The sequence below is a fragment of the Phytophthora infestans genome, genomic scaffold, assembly GCF_000142945.1.
Source record: "Phytophthora infestans T30-4 supercont1.13 genomic scaffold, whole genome shotgun sequence".
Taxonomy (NCBI): domain Eukaryota; phylum Oomycota; class Peronosporomycetes; order Peronosporales; family Peronosporaceae; genus Phytophthora; species Phytophthora infestans.
The window spans coordinates 433,824-458,945 of NW_003303746.1; the positions used below are offsets into that span (position 1 = coordinate 433,824).

The window sequence follows — 25,122 nt, forward strand, 5'->3', positions numbered from 1 at the left end:
CTCATGTCCTTTTACCACGTACTTGCCAAGGTGATCGATCGGCTTAAGGGTCTGCCGTACGGGGTACGCGACTCGGTCCTTCGCGACATCTATGATCTGCACTACAGCAGAAGCGCTGACGACTTTGCCACTGTGTCCAAAGCTACAGAAGCTCGCTGGCTCAAACTTCCAATGCTGGAGGCATTCCACCGGTATTTCCAACGAGTCTGGTTAAATGATCGATTTCGCCACTGGCAATGCTACAGTATGCCTACCGCCTTTGGCACCACCAACAACCCGGTTGAACAATTCAACCGGGCCTTGAAACGCGATTACACCGCACATCGTCTCCTGAAAATGGGCGAGCTGTTACAGCAGCTCGCTGCGTGCTCGCCAGCGCGCAATTGATCGCCGTCCGTTCGCGCTCACACCAGTCGCATCAAAAGAGCTGCCTGCTCGTGTGAAGGCCCTTCGGAGCCAGCCGTTTCTACGAGAGTACGTAGCACCACGGATGAGCCTCGACTTCCTCATGGTGGATTCTAGCACAGATATTCTTCCCGTCTTGTACACGGCACCAGAGAGAGCCTACAACCCTGCCACGAACTCCTTGCAAGAAGCGCTTCAAATCGCTGCTCAGGTTGGTGTCAACACTTCACGGAAGGAAGCCGAAGACCAGCCCAAGACAGGGTGGCCAGTCAATTTGCTTACCCAGACATGCCCTTGCTCCTACTACTTCAAATATGGTAACTGCGTGCATCGCCTCTTCGCGATGCAGGAGCGTGATCGCGTTAACTGCAACGGCGAGGAGGTGCTCGTCAACCGTTGTGCGCACAAGCGCAAGCGAGCTACAGTGGGCACCGCTTCTACTACAGCAGGCCGTCCTCCCCGTGCCGGTCACGCCCTCCAGCAGGAGTAACGCGAGCGATTACGCTGCAGCAACGGAGCCGATCGTCAGCCGCTGATGTGGCCGAACGTCGGCAGAACTACTGCATCACCTTAGTCCCGGAGCCTGATTGATGCTAGATGAACAAAGCATATGTTTAAATACAGATAATGATAAAGCATTAGTGATACTCAGTAGCAAAGTTAGCGATTTCACTTACACTTCATGCGCGAGAGAGACGTCTGGCGGTCGCTCTGCCCAGCGACTGGCGTCTCTCCAATTGGCAGCGTTGATGATGGTAAGCGTCGACTAACCAGCCGCGTCACGCGTCACACTACGCATAACTACTATGCTTAAACAGCCCCTATTCGCACACCAAATCAGCAGCCTGCCGGCTGCCCTTTCGGGTACGATATCTCATCAACTTGACCGTTTGGCTTGAACAGGCTTGCAGAGCACCGAGCTGTGATCGCTGCCCTGCTGTTGCAGGCGGTCATATGCACCAGGACTCCATGGGGCCTTAGGAATACCGTGCGATCCACCGCCGTCGCGTACTGCACGTGGTGGCGTCTGAGGGAGAAGAATTTTGTGTTGTGACAAAACTGATGTGTGCCACAAATAGGAGGGGCCCACATGGTCTATAGCCGGGTTGTACCTCCGTTGAATCTCCTGATTTTGTACATGTGCTATTCACACCAATGTGGTTATTTCCACGGATACACATGTGATATTTATAATTTCTCTTTTTAAACGACTGTAGCTCCAAAACGGCTGGGAATTGGCTAAAAATTACCACAAAATCGAAATCTAAACGCATGATTGCACCCTATATCTAAATGTCGATATAGGTTTTCCTAAATGTAGACCTCTTATGCCTCTCTAGATTCTGGCCCAATGTTCAATGTCGCCTACAATACTGATCGGCTACCACCACCCCGAGAAGAACAGTGGCCCGCATCCGGAGTACCGATTCTAGGTGCGATGACGGCATTGGAAGTCTGTTTTTATGTATTTAGTTGATTACATTACATCGTTGCCTTGTTTGTTTACAATATACTGTATTGCTTCAACATTTTTCGTTTAAGTGTGCAGCATTTTTGGCAAGGCCAGCATGTTAGTATTAACAAGCTGTTACGTCACGTGACACGTAACTTACGCGTCAACCCTTTCTACATGTAGTGTTCGTAGTTCGAAGAACGTTAGTTCGAAGAACTATCTTAGGGGGTATAAGCGGCCGTTTGTGACCGTACGACCTTCGGTCAACCTTCGACGGTCAGCGGCTGTTTGTGACCGTACGACCTTCGGTCAACCTTACGACGGTCAACGTCGCTACATTCATCATTCATGCAACAACGCAGTGGATTTCTCAAGGGAAGGCAACAGGCACCGAACAGAGCAGATCGGAACGGGAAATCGGCGGGTGCGGGAGCTGACGGGTGGCCGGCGCCGTAGCTCGGTGATATGCGTACGCGGTGAGTGAGTGTGTATATGCCTGGTATGGAGGGTGACGTCTGCAGGAATATTTGCTGATCGTGTCTTGAGGGCCGGACTAGGCGGCATGCACAGGGGTGGTTGTGGAGAAGGATGTCGAGTGATACGCTGTGTATGGCTCCTGACGGTGGAGCGCGAGGATGTGCGTCGCGGAGTGATTGTTTGATCCATGGATAGCTCGCAATAGCGGAGCCGTACAGGTGCGCTCGACATACAGCATTATGAATTGATTTATTGCACATGGTGTGGCTGCATTCGCTTACAATTGTGTTCGTGCAAAGGTGATCGCTACTTATCTGATTAGTGTGGTTCATTTCGACTTTGAGGATCGTTTCGATTGCGGCATTGGTCCTCCACATCGGCGATCAGTGGCAGGTAAAATTCCCTCAACGTTGCGCTGCTGAGGCGTTCTTCTTCACGGAGTGCGCGATCGGACGGCTTCAACCACTCCACAAGCTTCGGGGTTAGTGGTTTAAGTGCGATCAATCCGTTGCGAGTCGTAACCCACGAGACAAGCAAGTATGTTTGTGTTGGTTTGCTGACCAGCGGCTGCGTCGATTTCCAGTCCATGACAATCATGGACTGCAGTGTTTCTCCTTGAACTTTATATACAGTCGATCCAACCGCGCATGCAAAGGGGAACTGCTGCGGACGTACCTTGACGTAGCGCGGCTGCCCATCTGGAGCCGGTGTCAGTTTGATAGTGGCTTTCGTGTACGCTTCCGTTGTATAAAACACTGGAAAGAGCGCAGGGTCAAGCCCAGGTCGAATCGGAACAGCATGTGGCCTCGGCACGCGAATGAGTGCGTAGTCTGGAGGCTGACTTGGCAGTTGGACGACCGTGGAAGTGGCGCCGTCGCGAACAAGTCGATAACGGGTGCCCGCAGGGAAGTGGACGTACTCGAGCTTTCCAAGCGTGCCGTTCGCTATACCCTTGGCTGTGGCTACATTTTGAGTCACCTGAATGGGCATTCCTTGTACTAGATCGAGGAATGGAGCCATCCGACCGAACCTGTTATCTGGGAGACTTAGCACGTAGCAGAGGTCGCTCCGGCTGAGACCGTTAAGCGCGCCCTTGAAATTTGCGATCACGCGGAAAGGGTATACGTCGTTTGGTAGCTTGGCTGCGGTTTCCTTTATGAACGCATTGTTGATCGCCAACCGCGTCGAATTCTCCGGTGTGACGAAAACTACAGAGGCTACGGCTTCATCCTGAAGATGCTGCACGTTATTACGATCGTGTGTGGCTTGCACGACGCGCGCGTTGATCATGTCGACGAACGCTGAGGTCCAGTGCCCCAGGCGCGCATTTCGGCAGCCCTCTCCCCATTCGGGGTCGTCACGAAAGCGCACGCACTCGTCAAGAATAATTACCACCGTGAACCTGCGCCAGAGCTCGAACCCTCCGACGTCAACCGTGTTCGGCTTTGCCTTGCCGATGGGGTCTAGATAGATTGGGTCTGACTTTACGGGCGGCATTTGCAAAAAGTCACCAGCCAACACGACGTGAATACCACCAAACGGGATGTTCTCGATCTGCATGTATCGACGGAGAAGCTTGTCGAGTTTGACCCATTCAGCCTTGCTCATCATGGACACTTCGTCGATGAGCAGCAGATCAAGTGGCGCGAATTTTTTCATTTTTATGGCGTGTTCCAGCCGTACCAGAAAACTTGCAAGCGTTCGCCCACTGATCAGCGTGGCCGCCTTTCCAGTCAATGCTGTTTTGACAAGGGAGTTGGTGCGGTGCCAACCGGAGCAAAATGCACTGACGGCATCGACGACACGACTCTTGCCGGTGCCACCGGCCCCACCGAGGAACATGAGTAGCTGGTCGTCTCGTAGTCGCGACGCGAAGTCGTGAGCGCGATAGTCAGCCGACTTGTGAATATTGGCACGCTCTTGCTGTTGAAAACGCCGAAGCAGTGCTCTTGCTATCAGCGAGAACGCTACATGTTGACGTCGATTGAGCGTGAATGCTGTGGAGACGTCGTTAATGCTAGGGTAGGGTAGCAGAGGTGGTGTTGGGCAGCCATGCTGCTGGTTTGGCGGAGACCACTTTCCGTCCGACTTGAGCGCGCTCTGGATGAGCTCAATCCCGTCGGCGCGCCGTTCACCGCATGGAAGTCCGGTCAAGGAAGACTCAGCTTCGTCGCTCATTGGATCCTTGACCCATTCCTGTAACTCTGCCACTGACAAACCCGGTTCGCGCTCATCATTGCCGAGATCAATTGCCGCGCGAGCTGCACTTTCTGCTGTCGGACCCAGCAGTTCTTGGTGAACAATACTCGACAGCAATGAACCAGTTCGTGTAGTCGGGAAAACCGGCAGGCTTCCACCGTCAGCAGCATCGTCTTCAGCGAAAACATGGCAAAAATCGTCGATTCTTCCGCCGTCTACGGAAGTCTCGTTGTCGCATTGCATGTTGGCAACGGCACCATCAATATCGTTGCGACTCCCAATCAGCTCGTCACTATCAGCTTCATAATCTATGCGATTACTACCGGATTCTCCGTCCTCCTGCGCTAACGTTGATGCATGGTAGTAATCATCCATGTTCGCCATGACTTCGCGAATGAAACTCGTCCGCGTAGATTCCCACTGAAAGTATGCGTCAACCCACGCAGCGTCGTTTGCCGGTTCACTGACCAGATCCAGGACGGTACGAAATGGCTTGAAGTGTACCAATGCGCACTGAGCACGTTTGACAACAAGCTCGAGAGGTGTTTTGGAGTCCAAGTACGGCATGCGCGCACCCGTGATGACTGGAACCGCTTCGAGTTGATGATGCCCTATGCAATGCGTACTATAAAGTGGATGGCCGATCAAAAACATATCGGATGTTGCCGTCGACTTCGATTGCTTGCAGCGAAACCACGCCATAACGAATTCGTAAAGGCTCGTGCGGCCTAGCGACAATGGTCGAAAGATAAAGTCGTCGAGGAAGGAGGCGGCGCGAAACGTGACATTGGACTCGCCTTCTTGGAGCTCGACGAGGTTGCACGAATGCGTGTCGTGCTGAATCAACTCGCGCAAAACGTCGTAGAGAGGGAGCGATGTACAGGAAGCGCTCATGTATGCGCATGAGCCGCGCAGCAGATACAGCGCTGCGAGGGGACCTGCGATTTCCCGTCGATTGGTCAGCGCAAAAGCCATGGATAAAACGCGAGTACGTCCGACCGCTGAGCGTTCCGGCCGTGATGTCTGGTTTTGCAGCTCTCGGATCTCTCGACGCTTAAAAGCTGCTAAAGCTACGGCCGTGACAGAGTCGACCTCGTTTTGCATTTTTGTAACATACTTGGTGGCATAATAGATGCGCAGGAGCGCCTACGAACCGCCGATTAAGACTTGGATATCATGATTGGACTTGAACGCCAGCATCATGGTAGCATTGTAGCCATTGATGTATTCGAACGGTGGCCGCCTCGCCAGCACGACACCAGCGCTAGTGCATGATGTGCTGGCAACTCGCACGCGTGGGAAACGATACCGACATTGTCCTGGAGCGGAAACGCGGCTACTTTTGAAGCAGCTTCCGACATGCGACCACCAGTGGAGGTTCAGCATGGAAACGAGCATTGACACCGCGAACGCGGTAGCGTTTGGCGTCCAGCGCTCATCCTCGACCGATGGCGGCAACGTCATGATAGCTTGAGCTACGTTGTCGTCGCAGAAGGCGTCGTCTTCACGCTGTTCGCTACGGTTTGGTACAGCATTCAGCGTACGCAAGTGCTCACCGTACGTGTCGTCGACACTGTCCCTTGTCGCTAAAATCATGTCTCGATGAAAGACTGCAGCCTTTGCTGCACCAACACTGCCTCGACAGTTGATTTCCATATGCACGGCCGCGTTGAGTTCCTCCGACGAATACGTTCGCAACTGTGGAGGCCATGTCGATGGTCGTTGCTGGAGAATAGCGCGTCGAAGCACGTGCTGAGAGCTCATCTTGGTGGCACATTGAGGACACTGAACGAGCAATGGTTCTGCTCGAGCACTGCCTCGACATGCGTTTGGGCTCTCGTACGCCTCAGGTGGTATCGGCAGCGCTTGCAAGTCGTCAAACGAGTGCCCGCAAAAATGGCAGCTCACTGCGACGTCAAGCGGCAACGAGGTGCTGACAATGCTATCGGCGTAAGCTGCGATGTCGCGGTAGTACTGATCGCCGTGTTCAGCTGTGGCTTGGATAAATGCGTCGGTGTTCGGTGGTGCATTGGCGAGCCAGATGAGGAAATGAGCATGCAATGTGCCGCCGCCCTGAGTTTCCACAACGCCGAAGTAGGCTTTGACGTCACCAAAGAGTCCGTCAAAGGCTTTGGTCTTCATTTGCTTAGGAGGCGTGCCGAGCACGTGCTCGATGAAAGCATCCATATTGTGCATGAACAGTCGAGCGGATGCGACATCGTTGCGTAGACTTGCACTGTGGAGTGCTGACCGTCTGGGCAGCTCAGCCAGATTGAAGTCGAAGAGTGTATCGACTGACGAGATGCCCGTGTAGTGCGCCATTACAAACGACTCGGCAACGTTGGGCGTGAACGTCACAAAGAGAGCGGGCTGCCCGTATCTGGCCTGGTAGGCAAATGCGCGACGACGACACTGTGCCCGCTCGGCGTCACTCCCCCAAACAACACCGCTGCTGATCTCAACTGTCTTCAAGAAGTCACTGTCACCGGAACTGTCGTCGTGTATCGCTGTCGCTCGACCTTGGCGGTGCAGCTCTTTTTTTTGGAGCGCTTCTATCAACGAGGCTTCGGAGATGGCACTGTACCGCTCGAATCGGGCAGGATCGCGTTGGCATTTGAGCGCAACATGCAGATACATGCGCTGGAGAGTGAGATGGTCAAAACTCACTAGTGTGAACAGCTCGTCTTCAGCGAATCGTCGCGTACTCAGCTGGCTGTAATGACGGATGCAAGCTTCTAGTGATACTGGAATCCGCCGCTGCTCGTTTGGATGACCTCTACCGTACGGAAAGAGGTGTGGGAACATGCGCGCGAGCAGCAAATTCTTCTTGCCGGCAAACCGACTTGAGTGTCGAACCAAAAACTGAGGCTGCGATGTGTTTTGGGTCGGCAGCTCAACAACTTGAACTGGAGTAGGTGATATGTCCTGCGTGATGACTTCGCGGTCGTCCGTAATAAACACCACGCTATGCTCCACGACATCGGTCTCTCCACCGGTCCCACAACTCCTAGCGACGCTGCCCACACGATTGCTCTCAGCATCGATATCGTTGACGTCAACGTCGACATCGATCTCCTCGGAAATCAAGTGCTCTGCCACCGTTTCAACCGCTAGACCTGAGCAATTAATGGCAACGTCCTCATACAGCGCGTTGTACTCACAGTAGAAGGCCAGTAAATCTTCAACCAATTGACGACGAACGAGGTGCATTTGCCGAATGCGAGCTTGTTGCTCGGTAGTGAACGGACCTGCCATCAGGACTCGGTAGCAGCTGATGTTGCGGGCGGATGTGGGCAACAGCGTCACAGCGGGGCCCGGCATCGAGTCGAATGCGAGACAGTGCGAGCGGATTGCGCGATGCGCGCCACCGCGCATAACCCGCGTCACAGCAACGATCGAGACCGTCTGCGTCATGAAACGCTCCGGTAGCGTAGCACTGGCGAGATGACTCGGCAGCGAACCAACATAAAACCCGTTCTTGATAGCAAATTTCGGCAGCAACTGCTTCGCTAAGCTGGTATTGCATTCTCCACACACTTGAATGTACCCAGCTGGATGAACACCGCGTTTTGACAGCAACATTCCACCTAAACAAGCAAACAGCCCCGAGCAGTCGTACTCGGCTGTTAAACGTGGCGGCAAGTGCTCGTCGGTACTGGACAGCAGTATTTGCATCTGCTTAATGCGATCGCAATCGTCGCCAACTGAAACCATGGTCATCGACTTGCGCAACTTCATGCAGTCGCACACGGCGCATGTTGCATCATCGAGTCCGGACGGCCCAAGTTTCAATCTTAATCGATGTAAAACCTCTTCTTTCGTACTCTTAGTCACGGGACGGAGAGTCGGAGCACCACCGTCTAGCCAGCTTTGATGCGGTTCCCCATTGGATTGACATTGATCCTTGCAACCAATAGCCGTACGGGCACGTTGTTGTCGCTCACGCTGTCGGCGTAGTCTTTCGGCTCTCTGCTCAGTGCTCTCACGTGCTCGACTACGTTGAACAGCGAGCCTGTGTTGCTCTCGCCGTTCTTCAGCGCTGAAGACCATAAATCGTGGCCAACACGTGAAGCTGTTGACACCAACACAAGCGATTCTTGTAACTTTGGGAACCGACTAACAACAGCCCACAACTCGGATAGCTAGCGACCAAACTTACACTTGTACATGCTCACGTTCGCCTCAACGATTCGGACAGTCTCGAAAACTACTGGGCATTGCTCAGTCCTAACGGTGCGAAATAAGTTTGGTTCTCCAAGTGAGGTACGACGCGCGGGACAGGCATACCGTTGTTGAGCTATGCTGCACGACATTGTCCTCGTCGCAAACGTTTAAGAACTGATGCTCACAACATCATATAAAATCTTGCTTCGATGCTCCATGCTTTCCGCTGCGATCGCCTTGTCCCTTTCAGGAGCAAACGCGTGAACAGACCACAGAGCACACACTCCATTCAGCCCGAGCCAGGATTCTCTTCTTCCGACAGCAATGCCACCAAAGAAACAGCGCGACAAAGACGCAGTGGACAAGCAAGTACCGGACAATGTGATGATCGAGCCTCGGTCTACGCCGACAATGAAACACGATCCAGTGTTAGTCATGAGCGATCACCCAACGACCAGCTACCAGTCGCCCCTATAAGGCTCGAGAGCACGATCGAGAATCACAGCCGAATGATTTTCGATACAGTCGACGGTACGTACGTAACCGGGTTAAAGCTTGGCATGCATCACAACGACTATTCTAGATTATTAACGAAGGGAGTACTTGCTGCCAAATAGATCTGCGCGAGTTTATCATGCACAGCGACGGCAACGACAAGGAAGTGTGCGCGTCCGTGCGCATCAAGGCGCGTCTTCTTTGGATGGCGTCCGACACAGTCCGAGGTCTACGCTTTTTACGACTCTACTTTGGCGAATGCCAGGCGCCAGAATCGTTGCAGCAGCAACAGCAGGTAATCAACCATAGACAACACGAACATCTCGCTACACTCTCACATCGTATATGCGTCAGGCCTTCAAGCAAGCGCAACAGGACGACCCATTCGAAGCAAATCAATTCCTCATCTCTGTCTCGCTACTCAAAGTGAACATCGACGACCCCAAGCTTCCACGTCCAGGAGATGTAGTGATGATCACACCGTTCAAACTCAACGTCTACCGCAACTGCTGTCAAATCGATACCAAACTGTACGGCCTCACTAAGATCAACATCTCGTGAAGTCACACCACATCGCATCAAGTAGTACCGGCACACTCTTCACCCATATCAAACGCCACAATCAGTTAGTGAGCCGCCTACCCATTTCATTTCGCAAGTACGTCAATCAGTCAATCAAGGTATGCTTCTTTCCAATTCTCTTTATCTTCTTCCTCTTCGTTCACCAACCAAAAAAACACTCTCGATGTTTGAGAACTACGCTTCTCGGGCTTCAGCCCGTACGCCAATTTGATTTCGATACCAATCTTTCCGATGTGACGTCCGGTCTGGAGATAATCGAACGCCGCAAATACTTCTTCGCGATTGAAGCCGAATGTCTTCTGCACAAAAGGCTGAATGTGGTGGTCGCTGATGAAACTGCACCAAGGCACGAAGTTGCTGCTGGCTGCCAAGAGAGATACCACGGACAATGCATCCCTTACCTAGGAGGAGAACGGTGAGGTCCGGCATATCTTCTTGCTTTTCAGGAGATAGGAAACCAATCACCGAAATGACGCCACCAACCGCGATCGCTTCAATACTCTGCGTGATCGTTCCTGAGCCTCCGTTCTCCAACACGAAGTCAACTCCACGACCGCTAGTGATCTGGTTAACCACTGTTGCCCAGTCGGGATGAGTCTTGTAGTTAATAACGTGGTCTGCACCAAACTTTTCCTGAACAAACTTGAGTTTCTCATCCGAGGACGAAGTGATGATCGTGGTAGCCCCCGCAGCCTTGGCAATTTGAAGACCGATGATAGATACACATCCCGTTCCTGAAAATTCAAACACGTTAACTAGAAAATTGATTGTTTAAAATCGCGGGGTGTAAGCTTACCTTGGAACAGAACTGTTTGGCCGGCTTTTAGCGGAAGGACACCAAAGAGCGCGTTCCAAGCGGTAACTCCCGATGCTACCAGCGAGGCCATTTGCACGAAGCTGATACCGCACTTTTCCGGTACCTTGGTGAGGACTTGTGCAGGGAGAGCGATATACTGGCGCAAGACGCCGTCGACATTTCCACCGAGTGACTCTCGCTCTAAACCGGGTGTGAGGCCGTCTAGGCTGTTCACGTCGAAGTTGGCAATGACGCGATCACTGTGATAGTTTACAGCATCAAGACAGTAGATTGGGAGCTGGAACTCCCACTAACGACAACGCGTATTGCTCGTTAGGAAGCTTATTTGATACTGGTCAATTCCTACGCTCTTACCTGCCACCCTGGCAGTCCAGGAAGTCCGCATTGATTGCTCCATACGAGGCTAAGTATAAGCACGCCTTTCCATTTGGAATGCTGAAGCGCCTAGTTAAGCTTTACATAGTAACAGGTGGTAGGATACTTCCGACCGTCACACTGCCCTCCAAAACTTCACTAGCGCATGTGGCCCTCGTACGAGGCTTGTACTGTAGACGCAGGTCGCACTACAAGAAGTAGAGCGCCATCGCCACGCAATTGCTACAGTGGTACATCGTACCAATCAACCAGCGCGGAATTCCAAAAGGCAATTCCCACAGTGTAACACCGCTGCGTCTGCATCGTTAGCGTGCCCCGTGTCGGACCACGCGCTTTCACACCACTCAGGTTTTGACAAGCCGCTATCTCGCCGCATATTCCAGGCCTACGCTGGGCACGACGCCTCTGCGCCGTCCCACAACACTACTCCCGCCCGAGCTATTAATGCCTCGGCGCGTCACGCCAATGCTACTGCTGCCCCAGTACGGTCGGGACACTTAAGCTTGGTGAGACCTCCATCGTAGGGGTCGCAACCGGTTTGCCGTTCACTTGCCAAGTTGCCGCTGCTCCCAGTACGATCGGGTCGGTTGGCCTTGACAGCGCGCAGTAGCCTACTCAGAAGCGTGGTCGCCTTGGTTCCTCGTCTTATCCGTAGCCCTTGGACTAACGTTAACTTTGTGATGGTTTACAGCATCAAGACAGTAGATTGGGAGCTGGAACACCCACTAACGACAACGTGTATTGCTCGTTAGGAAGCTTATTTGATACTGATCAATTCCTACGCTCTTACCTGCCACCCTGGCAGTCCAGGAAGTCCGCATTGATTGCTCCATACGAGGCCACGTTCAAGCACGCCTTTCCATTTGGAATGCTGAAGCGCCTAGTTAAGCTTTACATAGTAACAGGTGGTAGGATACTTCCGACCGTCACACTGCCCTCCAAAACTTCACTAGCGCATGTGGCCCTCGTACGAGGCTTGTACTGTAGACGCAGGTCGCACTACAAGAAGTAGAGCGCCATCGCCACGCAATTGCTACAGTGGTACATCGAACCAATCAACCAGCGCGGAATTCCAAAAGGCAATTCCCACAGTGTAACACCGCTGCGTCTGCAGCGTTAGCGTGCCCCGTGTCGGACCACGCGCTTTCACACCACTCGGGTTTTGACAAGCCGCGATCTCGCCGCATATTCCAGGCCTACGCTGGGCACGACGCCTCTGCGCCGTCCCACAACACTACTCCCGCCCGAGCTATTAATGCCTCGGCGCGTCACGCCAATGCTACTGCTGCCCCAGTACGGTCGGGACACTTAAGCTTGGTGAGACCTCCATCGTAGGGGTCGCAACCGGTTTGCCGTTCACTTGCCAAGTTGCCGCTGCTCCCAGTACGATCGGGTCGGTTGGCCTTGACAGCGCGCAGTAGCCTACTCAGAAGCGTGGTCACCTTGGTTCCTCGTCTTATCCGTAGCCCTTGGACTAACGTTAACTTTGTGATGGTTTACAGCATCAAGACAGTAGATTGGGAGCTGGAACTCCCACTAACGACAACGTGTATTGCTCGTTAGGAAGCTTATTTGATACTGATCAATTCCTACGCTCTTACCTGCCACCCTGGCAGTCCAGGAAGTCCGCATTGATTGCTCCATACGAGGCCAAGTTCAAGCACGCCTTTCCATTTGGAATGCTGAAGCGCCTAGTTAAGCTTTACATAGTAACAGGTGGTAGGATACTTCCGACCGTCACACTGCCCTCCAAAACTTCACTAGCGCATGTGGCCCTCGTACGAGGCTTGTACTGTAGACGCAGGTCGCACTACAAGAAGTAGAGCGCCATCGCCACGCAATTGCTACAGTGGTACATCGTACCAATCAACCAGCGCGGAATTCCAAAAGGCAATTCCCACAGTGTAACACCGCTGCGTCTGCAGCGTTAGCGTGCCCCGTGTCGGACCACGCGCTTTCACACCACTCGGGTTTTGACAAGCCGCGATCTCGCCGCATATTCCAGGCCTACGCTGGGCACGACGCCTCTGCGCCGTCCCACAACACTACTCCCGCCCGAGCTATTAATGCCTCGGCGCGTCACGCCAATGCTACTGCTGCCCCAGTACGGTCGGGACACTTAAGCTTGGTGAGACCTCCATCGTAGGGGTCGCAACCGGTTTGCCGTTCACTTGCCAAGTTGCCGCTGCTCCCAGTACGATCGGGTCGGTTGGCCTTGACAGCGCGCAGTAGCCTACTCAGAAGCGTGGTCACCTTGGTTCCTCGTCTTATCCGTAGCCCTTGGACTAACGTTAACTTTGTGATGGTTTACAGCATCAAGACAGTAGATTGGGAGCTGGAACTCCCACTAACGACAACGTGTATTGCTCGTTAGGAAGCTTATTTGATACTGATCAATTCCTACGCTCTTACCTGCCACCCTGGCAGTCCAGGAAGTCCGCATTGATTGCTCCATACGAGGCCAAGTTCAAGCACGCCTTTCCATTTGGAATGCTGAAGCGCCTAGTTAAGCTTTACATAGTAACAGGTGGTAGGATACTTCCGACCGTCACACTGCCCTCCAAAACTTCACTAGCGCATGTGGCCCTCGTACGAGGCTTGTACTGTAGACGCAGGTCGCACTACAAGAAGTAGAGCGCCATCGCCACGCAATTGCTACAGTGGTACATCGTACCAATCAACCAGCGCGGAATTCCAAAAGGCAATTCCCACAGTGTAACACCGCTGCGTCTGCAGCGTTAGCGTGCCCCGTGTCGGACCACGCGCTTTCACACCACTCGGGTTTTGACAAGCCGCGATCTCGCCGCATATTCCAGGCCTACGCTGGGCACGACGCCTCTGCGCCGTCCCACAACACTACTCCCGCCCGAGCTATTAATGCCTCGGCGCGTCACGCCAATGCTACTGCTACCCCAGTACGGTCGGGACACTTAAGCTTGGTGAGACCTCCATCGTAGGGGTCGCAACCGGTTTGCCGTTCACTTGCCAAGTTGCCGCTGCTCCCAGTACGATCGGGTCGGTTGGCCTTGACAGCGCGCAGTAGCCTACTCAGAAGCGTGGTCACCTTGGTTCCTCGTCTTATCCGTAGCCCTTGGACTAACGTTAACTTTGTGATGGTTTACAGCATCAAGACAGTAGATTGGGAGCTGGAACTCCCACTAACGACAACGTGTATTGCTCGTTAGGAAGCTTATTTGATACTGATCAATTCCTACGCTCTTACCTGCCACCCTGGCAGTCCAGGAAGTCCGCATTGATTGCTCCATACGAGGCCAAGTTCAAGCACGCCTTTCCATTTGGAATGCTGAAGCGCCTAGTTAAGCTTTACATAGTAACAGGTGGTAGGATACTTCCGACCGTCACACTGCCCTCCAAAACTTCACTAGCGCATGTGGCCCTCGTACGAGGCTTGTACTGTAGACGCAGGTCGCACTACAAGAAGTAGAGCGCCATCGCCACGCAATTGCTACAGTGGTACATCGTACCAATCAACCAGCGCGGAATTCCAAAAGGCAATTCCCACAGTGTAACACCGCTGCGTCTGCAGCGTTAGCGTGCCCGGTGTCGGACCACGCGCTTTCACACCACTCGGGTTTTGACAAGCCGCTATCTCGCCGCATATTCCAGGCCTACGCTGGGCACGACGCCTCTGCGCCGTCCCACAACACTACTCCCGCCCGAGCTATTAATGCCTCGGCGCGTCACGCCAATGCTACTGCTGCCCCAGTACGGTCGGGACACTTAAGCTTGGTGAGACCTCCATCGTAGGGGTCGCAACCGGTTTGCCGTTTACTTGCCAAGTTGCCGCTGCTCCCAGTACGATCGGGTCGGTTGGCCTTGACAGCGCGCAGTAGCCTACTCAGAAGCGTGGTCACCTTGGTTCCTCGTCTTATCCGTAGCCTTGGACTAACGTTAACTTTGTGATGGTTTACAGCATCAAGACAGTAGATTGGGAGCTGGAACTCCCACTAACGACAACGTGTATGGCTCGTTAGGAAGCTTATTTGATACTGATCAATTCCTACGCTCTTACCCTGCCAGCCCTGGCAGTCCAGGAAGTCCGCATTGATTGCTCCATACGAGGCCAAGTTCAAGCACGCCTTTCCATTTGGAATGCTGAAGCGCCTAGTTAAGCTTTACATAGTAACAGGTGGTAGGATACTTCCGACCGTCACACTGCCCTCCAAAACTTCACTAGCGCATGTGGCCCTCGTACGAGGCTTGTACTGTAGACGCAGGTCGCACTACAAGAAGTAGAGCGCCGTCGCCACGCAATTGCTACAGTGGTACATCGTACCAATCAACCAGCGCGGAATTCCAAAAGGCAATTCCCACAGTGTAACACCGCTGCGTCTGCAGCGTTAGCGTGCCCCGTGTCGGACCACGCGCTTTCACACCACTCGGGTTTTGACAAGCCGCGATCTCGCCGCATATTCCAGGCCTACGCTGGGCACGACGCCTCTGCGCCGTTCCACAACACTACTCCCGCCCGAGCTATTAATGCCTCGGCGCGTCACGCCAATGCTACTGCTGCCCCAGTACGGTCGGGACACTTAAGCTTGGTGAGACCTCCATCGTAGGGGTCGCAACCGGTTTGCCGTTCACTTGCCAAGTTGCCGCTGCTCCCAGTACGATCGGGTCGGTTGGCCTTGACAGCGCGCAGTAGCCTACTCAGAAGCGTGGTCACCTTGGTTCCTCGTCTTATCCGTAGCCCTTGGACTAACGTTAACTTTGTGATGGTTTACAGCATCAAGACAGTAGATTGGGAGCTGGAACTCCCACTAACGACAACGTGTATTGCTCGTTAGGAAGCTTATTTGATACTGATCAATTCCTACGCTCTTACCTGCCACTCTGGCAGTCCAGGAAGTCCGCATTGATTGCTCCATACGAGGCCAAGTTCAAGCACGCCTTTCCATTTGGAATGCTGAAGCGCCTAGTTAAGCTTTACATAGTAACAGGTGGTAGGATACTTCCGACCGTCACAATCACCAAGCTGAAATTTCTTGACGTCGGCCCCAAGCTCCAGAACAACCCCCGCCTCATCCGAGCAGGGGACGAGATCATCCTTGACGGGAAACGGATACGTGCCGTTGGCCACGATGCTGTCTCGGTAGTTGAGTGTGACGCCACGAATCTGCACCAGGACTTCGTCTGGACCGATCTCCGGTCTTGGTTCCGACATGACACGAAGAGTACGATGCGACGAGGTTGGAGGACGTCATACTTTGGCGGTGGTTAGATCGAGGTGCTATTGAAGAGGAATATTGGAAAGTGAGCTACGACAATGCGAGCTCAGTCATAACGGGGTTATCTTGGCTGGTAAAAGTGAGCTCGATTGCGTCAGTTTAACAGTAACGCGATCTGCTTGAGGTTACGAACAGCTGCACTGCCAACGGTAAACAACCCAGTCGTAATCGGAGCTAGATGAATCCGGTTTTAATGTACCTTCGACGCTTTGAGCCCTTTGCAAAACCATTTGATTTGGAGCAATGTTCGATAACACCGGCATCTCTCAGTAATGCCGCTGTAGTTTAGATGAAAATGAAGCCGAGTCGTTAAAACCTCTAAGCTTAAAACTTACTCAGAATATACATTTTCAAATCAAACGGTAGCATCGGGAGTTACCGCTTGGAACGCGCTCTTTGGTGTCCTTCCGCTAAAAGCCGGCCAAACAGTTCTGTTCCAAGGTAAGCTTACACCCCGCGATTTTAAACAATCAATTTTCTAGTTAACGTGTTTGAATTTTCAGGAACGGGATGTGTATCTATCATCGGTCTTCAAATTGCCAAGGCTGCGGGGGCTACCACGATCATCACTTCGTCCTCGGATGAGAAACTCAAGTTTGTTCAGGAAAAGTTTGGTGCAGACCACGTTATTAACTACAAGACTCATCCCGACTGGGCAACAGTGGTTAACCAGATCACTAGCGGTCGTGGAGTTGACTTCGTGTTGGAGAACGGAGGCTCAGGAACGATCACGCAGAGTATTGAAGCGATCGCGGTTGGTGGCGTCATTTCGGTGATTGGTTTCCTATCTCCTGAAAAGCAAGAAGATATGCCGGACCTCACCGTTCTCCTCCTAGGTAAGGGATGCATTGTCCGTGGTATCTCTCTTGGCAGCCAGCAGCAACTTCGTGCCTTGGTGCAGTTTCATCAGCGACCACCACATTCAGCCTTTTGTGCAGAAGACATTCGGCTTCAATCGCGAAGAAGTATTTGCGGCGTTCGATTATCTCCAGACCGGACGTCACATCGGAAAGATTGGTATCGAAATCAAATTGGCGTACGGGCTGAAGCCCGAGAAGCGTAGTTCTCAAACATCGAGAGTGTTTTTTTGGTTGGTGAACGAAGAGGAAGAAGATAAAGAGAATTGGAAGAAGCATACCTCGATTGACTGATTGACGTACTTGCGAAATGAAATGGGTAGGCGGCTCACTAACTGACTGTGGCGTTTGATATGGGTGAAGAGTGTGCCGGTGCTACTTGATGCGATGTGGTGTGACTTCACGAGATGTTGATCTTAGTGAGGCCGTACAGTTTGGTATCGATTTGACAGCAGTTGCGGTAGACGTTGAGTTTGAACGGTGTGATCATCACTACATCTCCTGGACGTGGAAGCTTGGGGTCGTCGATGTTCACTTTGAGTAGCGAGACAGAGATGAGGAATTGATTTGCTTCGAATGGGTCGTCCTATTGCGCTTGCTTGAAGGCCTGACGCATATACGATGTGAGAGTGTAGCGAGATGTTCGTGTTGTCTATGGTTGATTACCTGCTGTTGCTGCTGCAACGATTCTGGCGCCTGGCATTCGCCAAAGTAGAGTCGCAAAAAGTGTAGACCTCGGACTGTGTCGGACGCCATCCAAAGAAGACGCGCCTTGATGCGCACGGACGCGCACACTTCCTTGTCGTTGCCGTCGATGTGCATGATAAACTCGCGCAGATCTATTTGGCAGCAAGTACCCCATTCGTTAATAATCTGGAATAGTCGTTGTGATGCATGCCAAGCTTTAACCCGGTTACGTACGTACCGTCGACTGTATCGAAAATCTTTCGGCTATGCTTCTCGATCGTGCTCTCGAGCTTTTTCAGGGGCGACTGGTAGCTGGTCGTTGGGTGATCGCTCATGACTAACACTGGATCGTGTTTCATTGTCGGCGTAGACCGAGGCTCGATGATCACGTTGTCCGGTACTAGCTTGTCGACTGCGTCTTTGTCGCGCTGTTTCTTTGGTGGCATTGCTGTCGGAGGAAGAGAATGCTGGCTCGGGCTGAATGGAGTGTGTGCTCTGTGGTCTGTTCACGCGTTTGCTCCTGAAAGGGACAAGGCGATCGCAGCGGAAAGCATGGAGCATCGAAGCAAGATTTCATATGATGTTGTGAGCATCAGTTCTTAAACGTTTGCGACGAGGACAATGTCGTGCAGCATAGCTCAACAACGGTATGCCTGTCCCGCGCGTCGTACCTCACTTGGAGAACCAAACTTATTTCGCACCGTTAGGACTGAGCAATGCCCAGTAGCTTTCGAGACTGTCCGAATCGTTGAGGCGAACGTGAGCATGTACAAGTGTAAGTTTGGTCGCTAGCTATCCGAGTTGTGGGCTGTTGTTAGTCGGTTCCCAAAGTTACAAGAATCGCTTGTGTTGGTGTCAACAGCTTCACGTGTTGGCCACGATTTATGGTCTTCAGCGCTGAAGAACGGCGAGAGCGACACAGGCTCGCTGTTCAACGTAGTCGAGCACGTGAGAGCACTGAGCAGAGAGCCGAAAGACTACGCCGACAGCGTGAGCGACAACAACGTGCCCGTACGGCTATTGGTTGCAAGGATCAATGTCAATCCAATGGGGAACCGCATCAAAGCTGGCTAGACGGTGGTGCTCCGACTCTCCGTCCCGTGACTAAGAGTACGAAAGAAGAGGTTTTACATCGATTAAGATTGAAACTTGGGCCGTCCGGACTCGATGATGCAACATAAGCCGTGTGCGACTGCATGAAGTTGCGCAAGTCGATGACCATGGTTTCAGTTGGCGACGATTGCGATCGCATTAAGCAGATGCAAATACTGCTGTCCAGTACCGACGAGCACTTGCCGCCACGTTTAACAGCCGAGTACGACTGCTCGGGGCTGTTTGCTTGTTTAGGTGGAATGTTGCTGTCAAAACGCGGTGTTCATCCAGCTGGGTACATTCAAGTGTGTGGAGAATGCAATACCAGCTTAGCGAAGCAGTTGCTGCCGAAATTTGCTATCAAGAACGGGTTTTATGCTGGTTCGCTGCCGAGTCATCTCGCCAGTGCTACGCTACCGGAGCGTTTCATGACGCAGACGGTCTCGATCGTTGCTGTGACGCGGGTTATGCGCGGTGGCGCGCATCGCGCAATCCGCTCGCACTGTCTCGCATTCGACTCGATGCCGGGCCCCGCTGTGACGCTGTTGCCCACATCCGCCCGCAACATCAGCTGCTACCGAGTCGTGATGGCAGGTCCGTTCACTACCGAGCAACAAGCTCGCATTCGGCAAATGCACCTCGTTCGTCGTCAATTGGTTGAAGATTTACTGGCCTTCTACTGTGAGTACAACGCGCTGTATGAGGACGTTGCCATTAATTGCTCAGGTCTAGCGGTTGAAACGGTGGCAGAGCACTTGATTTCCGAGGAGATCGATGTCGACGTTGACGTCAACGATATCGATGCTGAGAGCAATCGTGTGGGCAGCGTCGCTAGGAGTTGTGGGACCGGTGGAGAGACCGATGTCGTGGAGCATAGCGTGGTGTTTATTACGGACGACCGCGAAGTCATCACGCAGGACATATCACCTACTCCAGTTCAAGTTGTTGAGCTGCCGACCCAAAACACATCGCAGCCTCAGTTTTTGGTTCGACACTCAAGTCGGTTTGCCGGCAAGAAGAATTTGCTGCTCGCGCGCATGTTCCCACACCTCTTTCCGTACGGTAGAGGTCATCCAAACGAGCAGCGGCGGATTCCAGTATCACTAGAAGCTTGCATCCGTCATTACAGCCAGCTGAGTACGCGACGATTCGCTGAAGACGAGCTGTTCACACTAGTGAGTTTTGACCATCTCACTCTCCAGCGCATGTATCTGCATGTTGCGCTCAAATGCCAACGCGATCCTGCCCGATTCGAGCGGTACAGTGCCATCTCCGAAGCCTCGTTGATAGAAGCGCTCCAAAAAAAAGAGCTGCACCGCCAAGGTCGAGCGACAGCGATACACGACGACAGTTCCGGTGACAGTGACTTCTTGAAGACAGTTGAGATCAGCAGCGGTGTTGTTTGGGGGAGTGACGCCGAGCGGGCACAGTGTCGTCGTCGCGCATTTGCCTACCAGGCCAGATACGGGCAGCCCGCTCTCTTTGTGACGTTCACGCCCAACGTTGCCGAGTCGTTTGTAATGGCGCACTACACGGGCATCTCGTCAGTCGATACACTCTTCGACTTCAATCTGGCTGAGCTGCCCAGACGGTCAGCACTCCACAGTGCAAGTCTACGCAACGATGTCGCATCCGCTCGACTGTTCATGCACAATATGGATGCTTTCATCGAGCACGTGCTCGGCACGCCTCCTAAGCAAATGAAGACCAAAGCCTTTGACGGACTCTTTGGTGACGTCAAAGCCTACTTCGGCGTTGTGGAAACTCAGGGCGGCGGCACATTGCATGCTCATTTCCTCATCTGGCTCGCCAATGCACCACCGAACACCGACGCATTTATCCAAGCCACAGCTGAACACGGCGATCAGTACTACCGCGACATCGCAGCTTACGCCGATAGCATTGTCAGCACCTCGTTGCCGCTTGACGTCGCAGTGAGCTGCCATTTTTGCGGGCACTCGTTTGACGACTTGCAAGCGCTGCCGATACCACCTGAGGCGTACGAGAGCCCAAACGCATGTCGAGGCAGTGCTCGAGCAGAACCATTGCTCGTTCAGTGTCCTCAATGTGCCACCAAGATGAGCTCTCAGCACGTGCTTCGACGCGCTATTCTCCAGCAACGACCATCGACATGGCCTCCACAGTTGCGAACGTATTCGTCGGAGGAACTCAACGCGGCCGTGCATATGGAAATCAACTGTCGAGGCAGTGTTGGTGCAGCAAAGGCTGCAGTCTTTCATCGAGACATGATTTTAGCGACAAGGGACAGTGTCGACGACACGTACGGTGAGCACTTGCGTACGCTGAATGCTGTACCAAACCGTAGCGAACAGCGTGAAGACGACGCCTTCTGCGACGACAACGTAGCTCAAGCTATCATGACGTTGCCGCCATCGGTCGAGGATGAGCGCTGGACGCCAAACGCTACCGCGTTCGCGGTGTCAATGCTCGTTTCCATGCTGAACCTCCACTGGTGGTCGCATGTCGGAAGCTGCTTCAAAAGTAGCCGCGTTTCCGCTCCAGGACAATGTCGGTATCGTTTCCCACGCGTGCGAGTTGCCAGCACATCATGCACTAGCGCTGGTGTCGTGCTGGCGAGGCGGCCACCGTTCGAATACATCAATGGCTACAATGCTACCATGATGCTGGCGTTCAAGTCCAATCATGATATCCAAGTCTTAATCGGCGGTTCGGAGGCGCTCCTGCGCATCTATTATGCCACCAAGTATGTTACAAAAATGCAAAACGAGGTCGACTCTGTCACGGCCGTAGCTTTAGCAGCTTTTAAGCGTCGAGAGATCCGAGAGCTGCAAAACCAGACATCACGGCCGGAACGCTCAGCGGTCGGACGTACTCGCGTTGCATCCATGGCTTTTGCGCTGACCAATCGACGGGAAATCGCAGGTCCCCTCGCAGCGCTGTATCTGCTGCGCGGCTCATGCGCATACATGAGCGCTTCCTGTACATCGCTCCCTCTCTACGACGTTTTGCGCGAGTTGATTCAGTACGACACGCATTCGTGCAACCTCGTCGAGCTCCAAGAAGGCGAGTCCAATGTCACGTTTCGCGCCGCCTCCTTCCTCGACGACTATATCTTTCGACCATTGTCGCTAGGCCGCACGAGCCTTTACGAATTCGTTATGGCGTGGTTTCGCTGCAAGCAATCGAAGTCGACGGCAACATCCGATATGTTTTTGATCGGCCATCCACTCTATAGTACGCATTGCATAGGGCATCATCAACTCGAAGCGGTTCCAGTCATCACGGGTGCGCGCATGCCGTACGTGGACTCCAAAACACCTCTCGAGCTTGTTGTCAAACGTGCTCAGTGCGCATTGGTACTCTTCAAGCCATTTCGTACCGTCCTGGATCTGGTCAGTGAACCGGCAAACGACGCTGCATGGGTTGACGCATACTTTCAGTGGGAATCTACGCGGACGAGTTTCATTCGCGAAGTCATGGCGAACATGGATGATTACTACCATGCATCAACATTAGCGCAGGAGGACGGAGAATCCGGTAGTAATCGCATAGATTATGAAGCTGATAGTGACGAGCTGATTGGGAGTCGCAACGATATTGATGGTGCCGTTGCCAACATGCAATGCGACAACGACACTTCCGTAGACGGCGGAAGAATCGACGATTTTTGCCATGTTTTCGCTGAAGACGATGCTGCTGACGGTGGAAGCCTGCCGGTTTTCCCGACTACACGAACTGGTTCATTGCTGTCGAGTATTGTTCACCAAGAACTGCTGGGTCCGACAGCAGAAAGTGCAGCTCGCGCGGCAATTGATCTCGGCAATGATGAGCGCGAACCGGGTTTGTCAGTGGCAGAGTTACAGGAATGGGTCAAGGATCCAATGAGCGACGAAGCTGAGTCTTCCTTGACCGGACTTCCATGCGGTGAACGGCGCGCCGACGGGATTGAGCTCATCCAGAGCGCGCTCAAGTCGGGCGGAAAGTGGTCTCCGCCAAACCAGCAGCATGGCTGCCCAACACCACCTCTGCGACCCTACCCTAGCATTAACGACGTCTCCACAGCATTCACGCTCAATCGACGTCAACATGTAGCGTTCTCGCTGATAGCAAGAGCACTGCTTCGGCGTTTCCAACAGCAAGAGCGTGCCAATATTCACAAGTCGGCTGACTATCGCGCTCACGACTTCGCGTCGCGACTACGAGACGACCAGCTACTCATGTTCCTCGGTGGGGCCGGTGGCACCGGCAAGAGTCGTGTCGTCGATGCCGTCAGTGCATTTTGCTCCGGTTGGCACCGCACCAACTCCCTTGTCAAAACAGCATTGACTGGAAAGGCGGCCACGCTGATCAGTGGGCGAACGCTTGCAAGTTTTCTGGTACGGCTGGAACACGCCATAAAAATGAAAAAATTCGCGCCACTTGATCTGCTGCTCATCGACGAAGTGTCCATGATGAGCAAGGCTGAATGGGTCAAACTCGACAAGCTTCTCCGTCGATACATGCAGATCGAGAACATCCCGTTTGGTGGTATTCACGTCGTGTTGGCTGGTGACTTTTTGCAAATGCCGCCCGTAAAGTCAGACCCAATCTATCTAGACCCCATCGGCAAGGCAAAGCCGAACACGGTTGACGTCGGAGGGTTCGAGCTCTGGCGCAGGTTCACGGTGGTAATTATTCTTGACGAGTGCGTGCGCTTTCGTGACGACCCCGAATGGGGAGAGGGCTGCTGAAATGCGCGCCTGGGGCACTGGACCTCAGCGTTCGTCGACATGATCAACGCGCGCGTCGTGCAAGCCACACACGATCGTGATAACGTGCAGCATCTTCAGGATGAAGCCGTAGCCTCTGTAGTTTTCGTCACACCGGAGAATTCGACGCGGTTGGCGATCAACAATGCGTTCATAAAGGAAACCGCAGCCAAGCTACTAAACGACGTATACCCTTTCCGCGTGATCGCAAATTTCAAGGGCGCGCTTAACGGTCTCAGCCGGAGCGACCTCTGCTACGTGCTAAGTCTCCCAGATAACAGGTTCGGTCAGATGGCTCCATTCCTCGATCTAGTACAAGGAATGCCCATTCAGGTGACTCAAAATGTAGCCACAGCCAAGGGTATAGCGAACGGCACGCTTGGAAAGCTCGAGTACGTTTACTTCCCTGCGGGCACCCGTTATCGACTTGTTCGCGACGGCGCCACTTCCACGGTCGTCCAACTGCCAAGTCAGCCTCCAGACTACGCACTCATTCGCGTGCCGAGGCCACATGCTGTTCCGATTCGACCTGGGCTTGACCCTGCGCTCTTTCCAGTGTTTTATACAACGGAAGCGTACACGAAAGCCACTATCAAACTGACACCGGCTCCAGATGGGCAGCCGCGCTACGTCAAGGTACGTCCGCAGCAGTTCCCCTTTGCATGCGCGGTTGGATCGACTGTATATAAAGTTCAAGGAGAAACACTGCAGTCCATGATTGTCATGGACTGGAAATCGACGCAGCCGCTGGTCAGCAAACCAACACAAACATACTTGCTTGTCTCGCGGGTTACGACTCGCAACGGATTGATCGCACTTAAACCACTAACCCCGAAGCTTGTGGAGTGGTTGAAGCCGTCCGATCGCGCACTCCGTGAAGAAGAACGCCTCAACAGTCTCAGCAGCGCAACGTTGAGGGAATTTTACCTGCCACTGATCGCCGATGTGGAGGACCAATGCCGCAATCGAAACGATCCTCAAAGTCGAAATGAACCACACTAATCAGATAAGTAGCGATCACCTTTGCACGAACACAATTGTAAGCGAATGCAGCCACACCATGTGCAATAAATCAATTCATAATGCTGTATGTCGAGCTCACCTGTACGGCTCCGCTATTGCGAGCTATCCATGGATCAAACAATCACTCCGCGACGCACATCCTCGCGCTCCACTGTCAGGAGCCATACACAGCGTATCACTCGACATCCTTCTCCACAACCACCCCTGTGCATGCCGCCTAGTCCGGCCCTCAAGACACGATCAGCAAATATTCCTGCAGACGTCACCCTCCATACCAGGCATATACACACTCACTCACCGCGTACGCATATCACCGAGCTACGGCGCCGGCCACCCGTCAGCTCCCGCACCCGCCGATTTCCCGTTCCGATCTGCTCTGTTCGGTGCCTGTTGCCTTCCCTTGAGAAATCCACTGCGTTGTTGCATGAATGATGAATGTAGCGACGTTGACCGTCGTAAGGTTGACCGAAGGTCGTACGGTCACAAACAGCCGCTGACCGTCGAAGGTTGACCGAAG

At 53.2% G+C, this 25,122-nt stretch overlaps 3 protein-coding genes across 3 annotated transcripts; 2 read left to right on the forward strand and 1 right to left on the reverse strand.

Annotated features, from left to right (window-relative positions):
- Positions 1 to 8,907: 8,907 nt before the first annotated feature.
- Positions 8,908 to 9,754, forward strand: PITG_08265 (uncharacterized protein; the record flags this gene model as incomplete). The annotated part of the gene is made up of 3 exons (XM_002903631.1): positions 8,908 to 9,229; positions 9,316 to 9,488; positions 9,548 to 9,754. 3 exons carry the CDS (start codon positions 8,908 to 8,910, stop codon positions 9,752 to 9,754), a joined length of 702 nt encoding a protein of 233 aa, XP_002903677.1.
- Positions 9,755 to 11,024: 1,270 nt separating this feature from the next.
- PITG_08266 (uncharacterized protein) lies at positions 11,025 to 17,367 on the forward strand (the record flags this gene model as incomplete). The annotated part of the gene is made up of 12 exons (XM_002903632.1): positions 11,025 to 11,123; positions 11,351 to 11,473; positions 11,955 to 12,284; positions 12,766 to 13,095; positions 13,577 to 13,906; positions 14,388 to 14,717; positions 15,200 to 15,529; positions 15,829 to 16,204; positions 16,583 to 16,657; positions 16,720 to 16,830; positions 16,879 to 17,111; positions 17,155 to 17,367. The coding sequence occupies 12 exons, from the start codon at positions 11,025 to 11,027 to the stop codon at positions 17,365 to 17,367; spliced, it is 2,880 nt and encodes a 959-aa protein (XP_002903678.1).
- A 5,644-nt stretch (positions 17,368 to 23,011) lies between these two features.
- PITG_08267 (uncharacterized protein) lies at positions 23,012 to 23,335 on the reverse strand (the record flags this gene model as incomplete). Its single annotated transcript, XM_002903633.1, has 1 exon — positions 23,012 to 23,335. One exon carries the CDS (start codon positions 23,333 to 23,335, stop codon positions 23,012 to 23,014), a length of 324 nt encoding a protein of 107 aa, XP_002903679.1.
- Between the last annotated feature and the right edge of the window lie 1,787 nt (positions 23,336 to 25,122).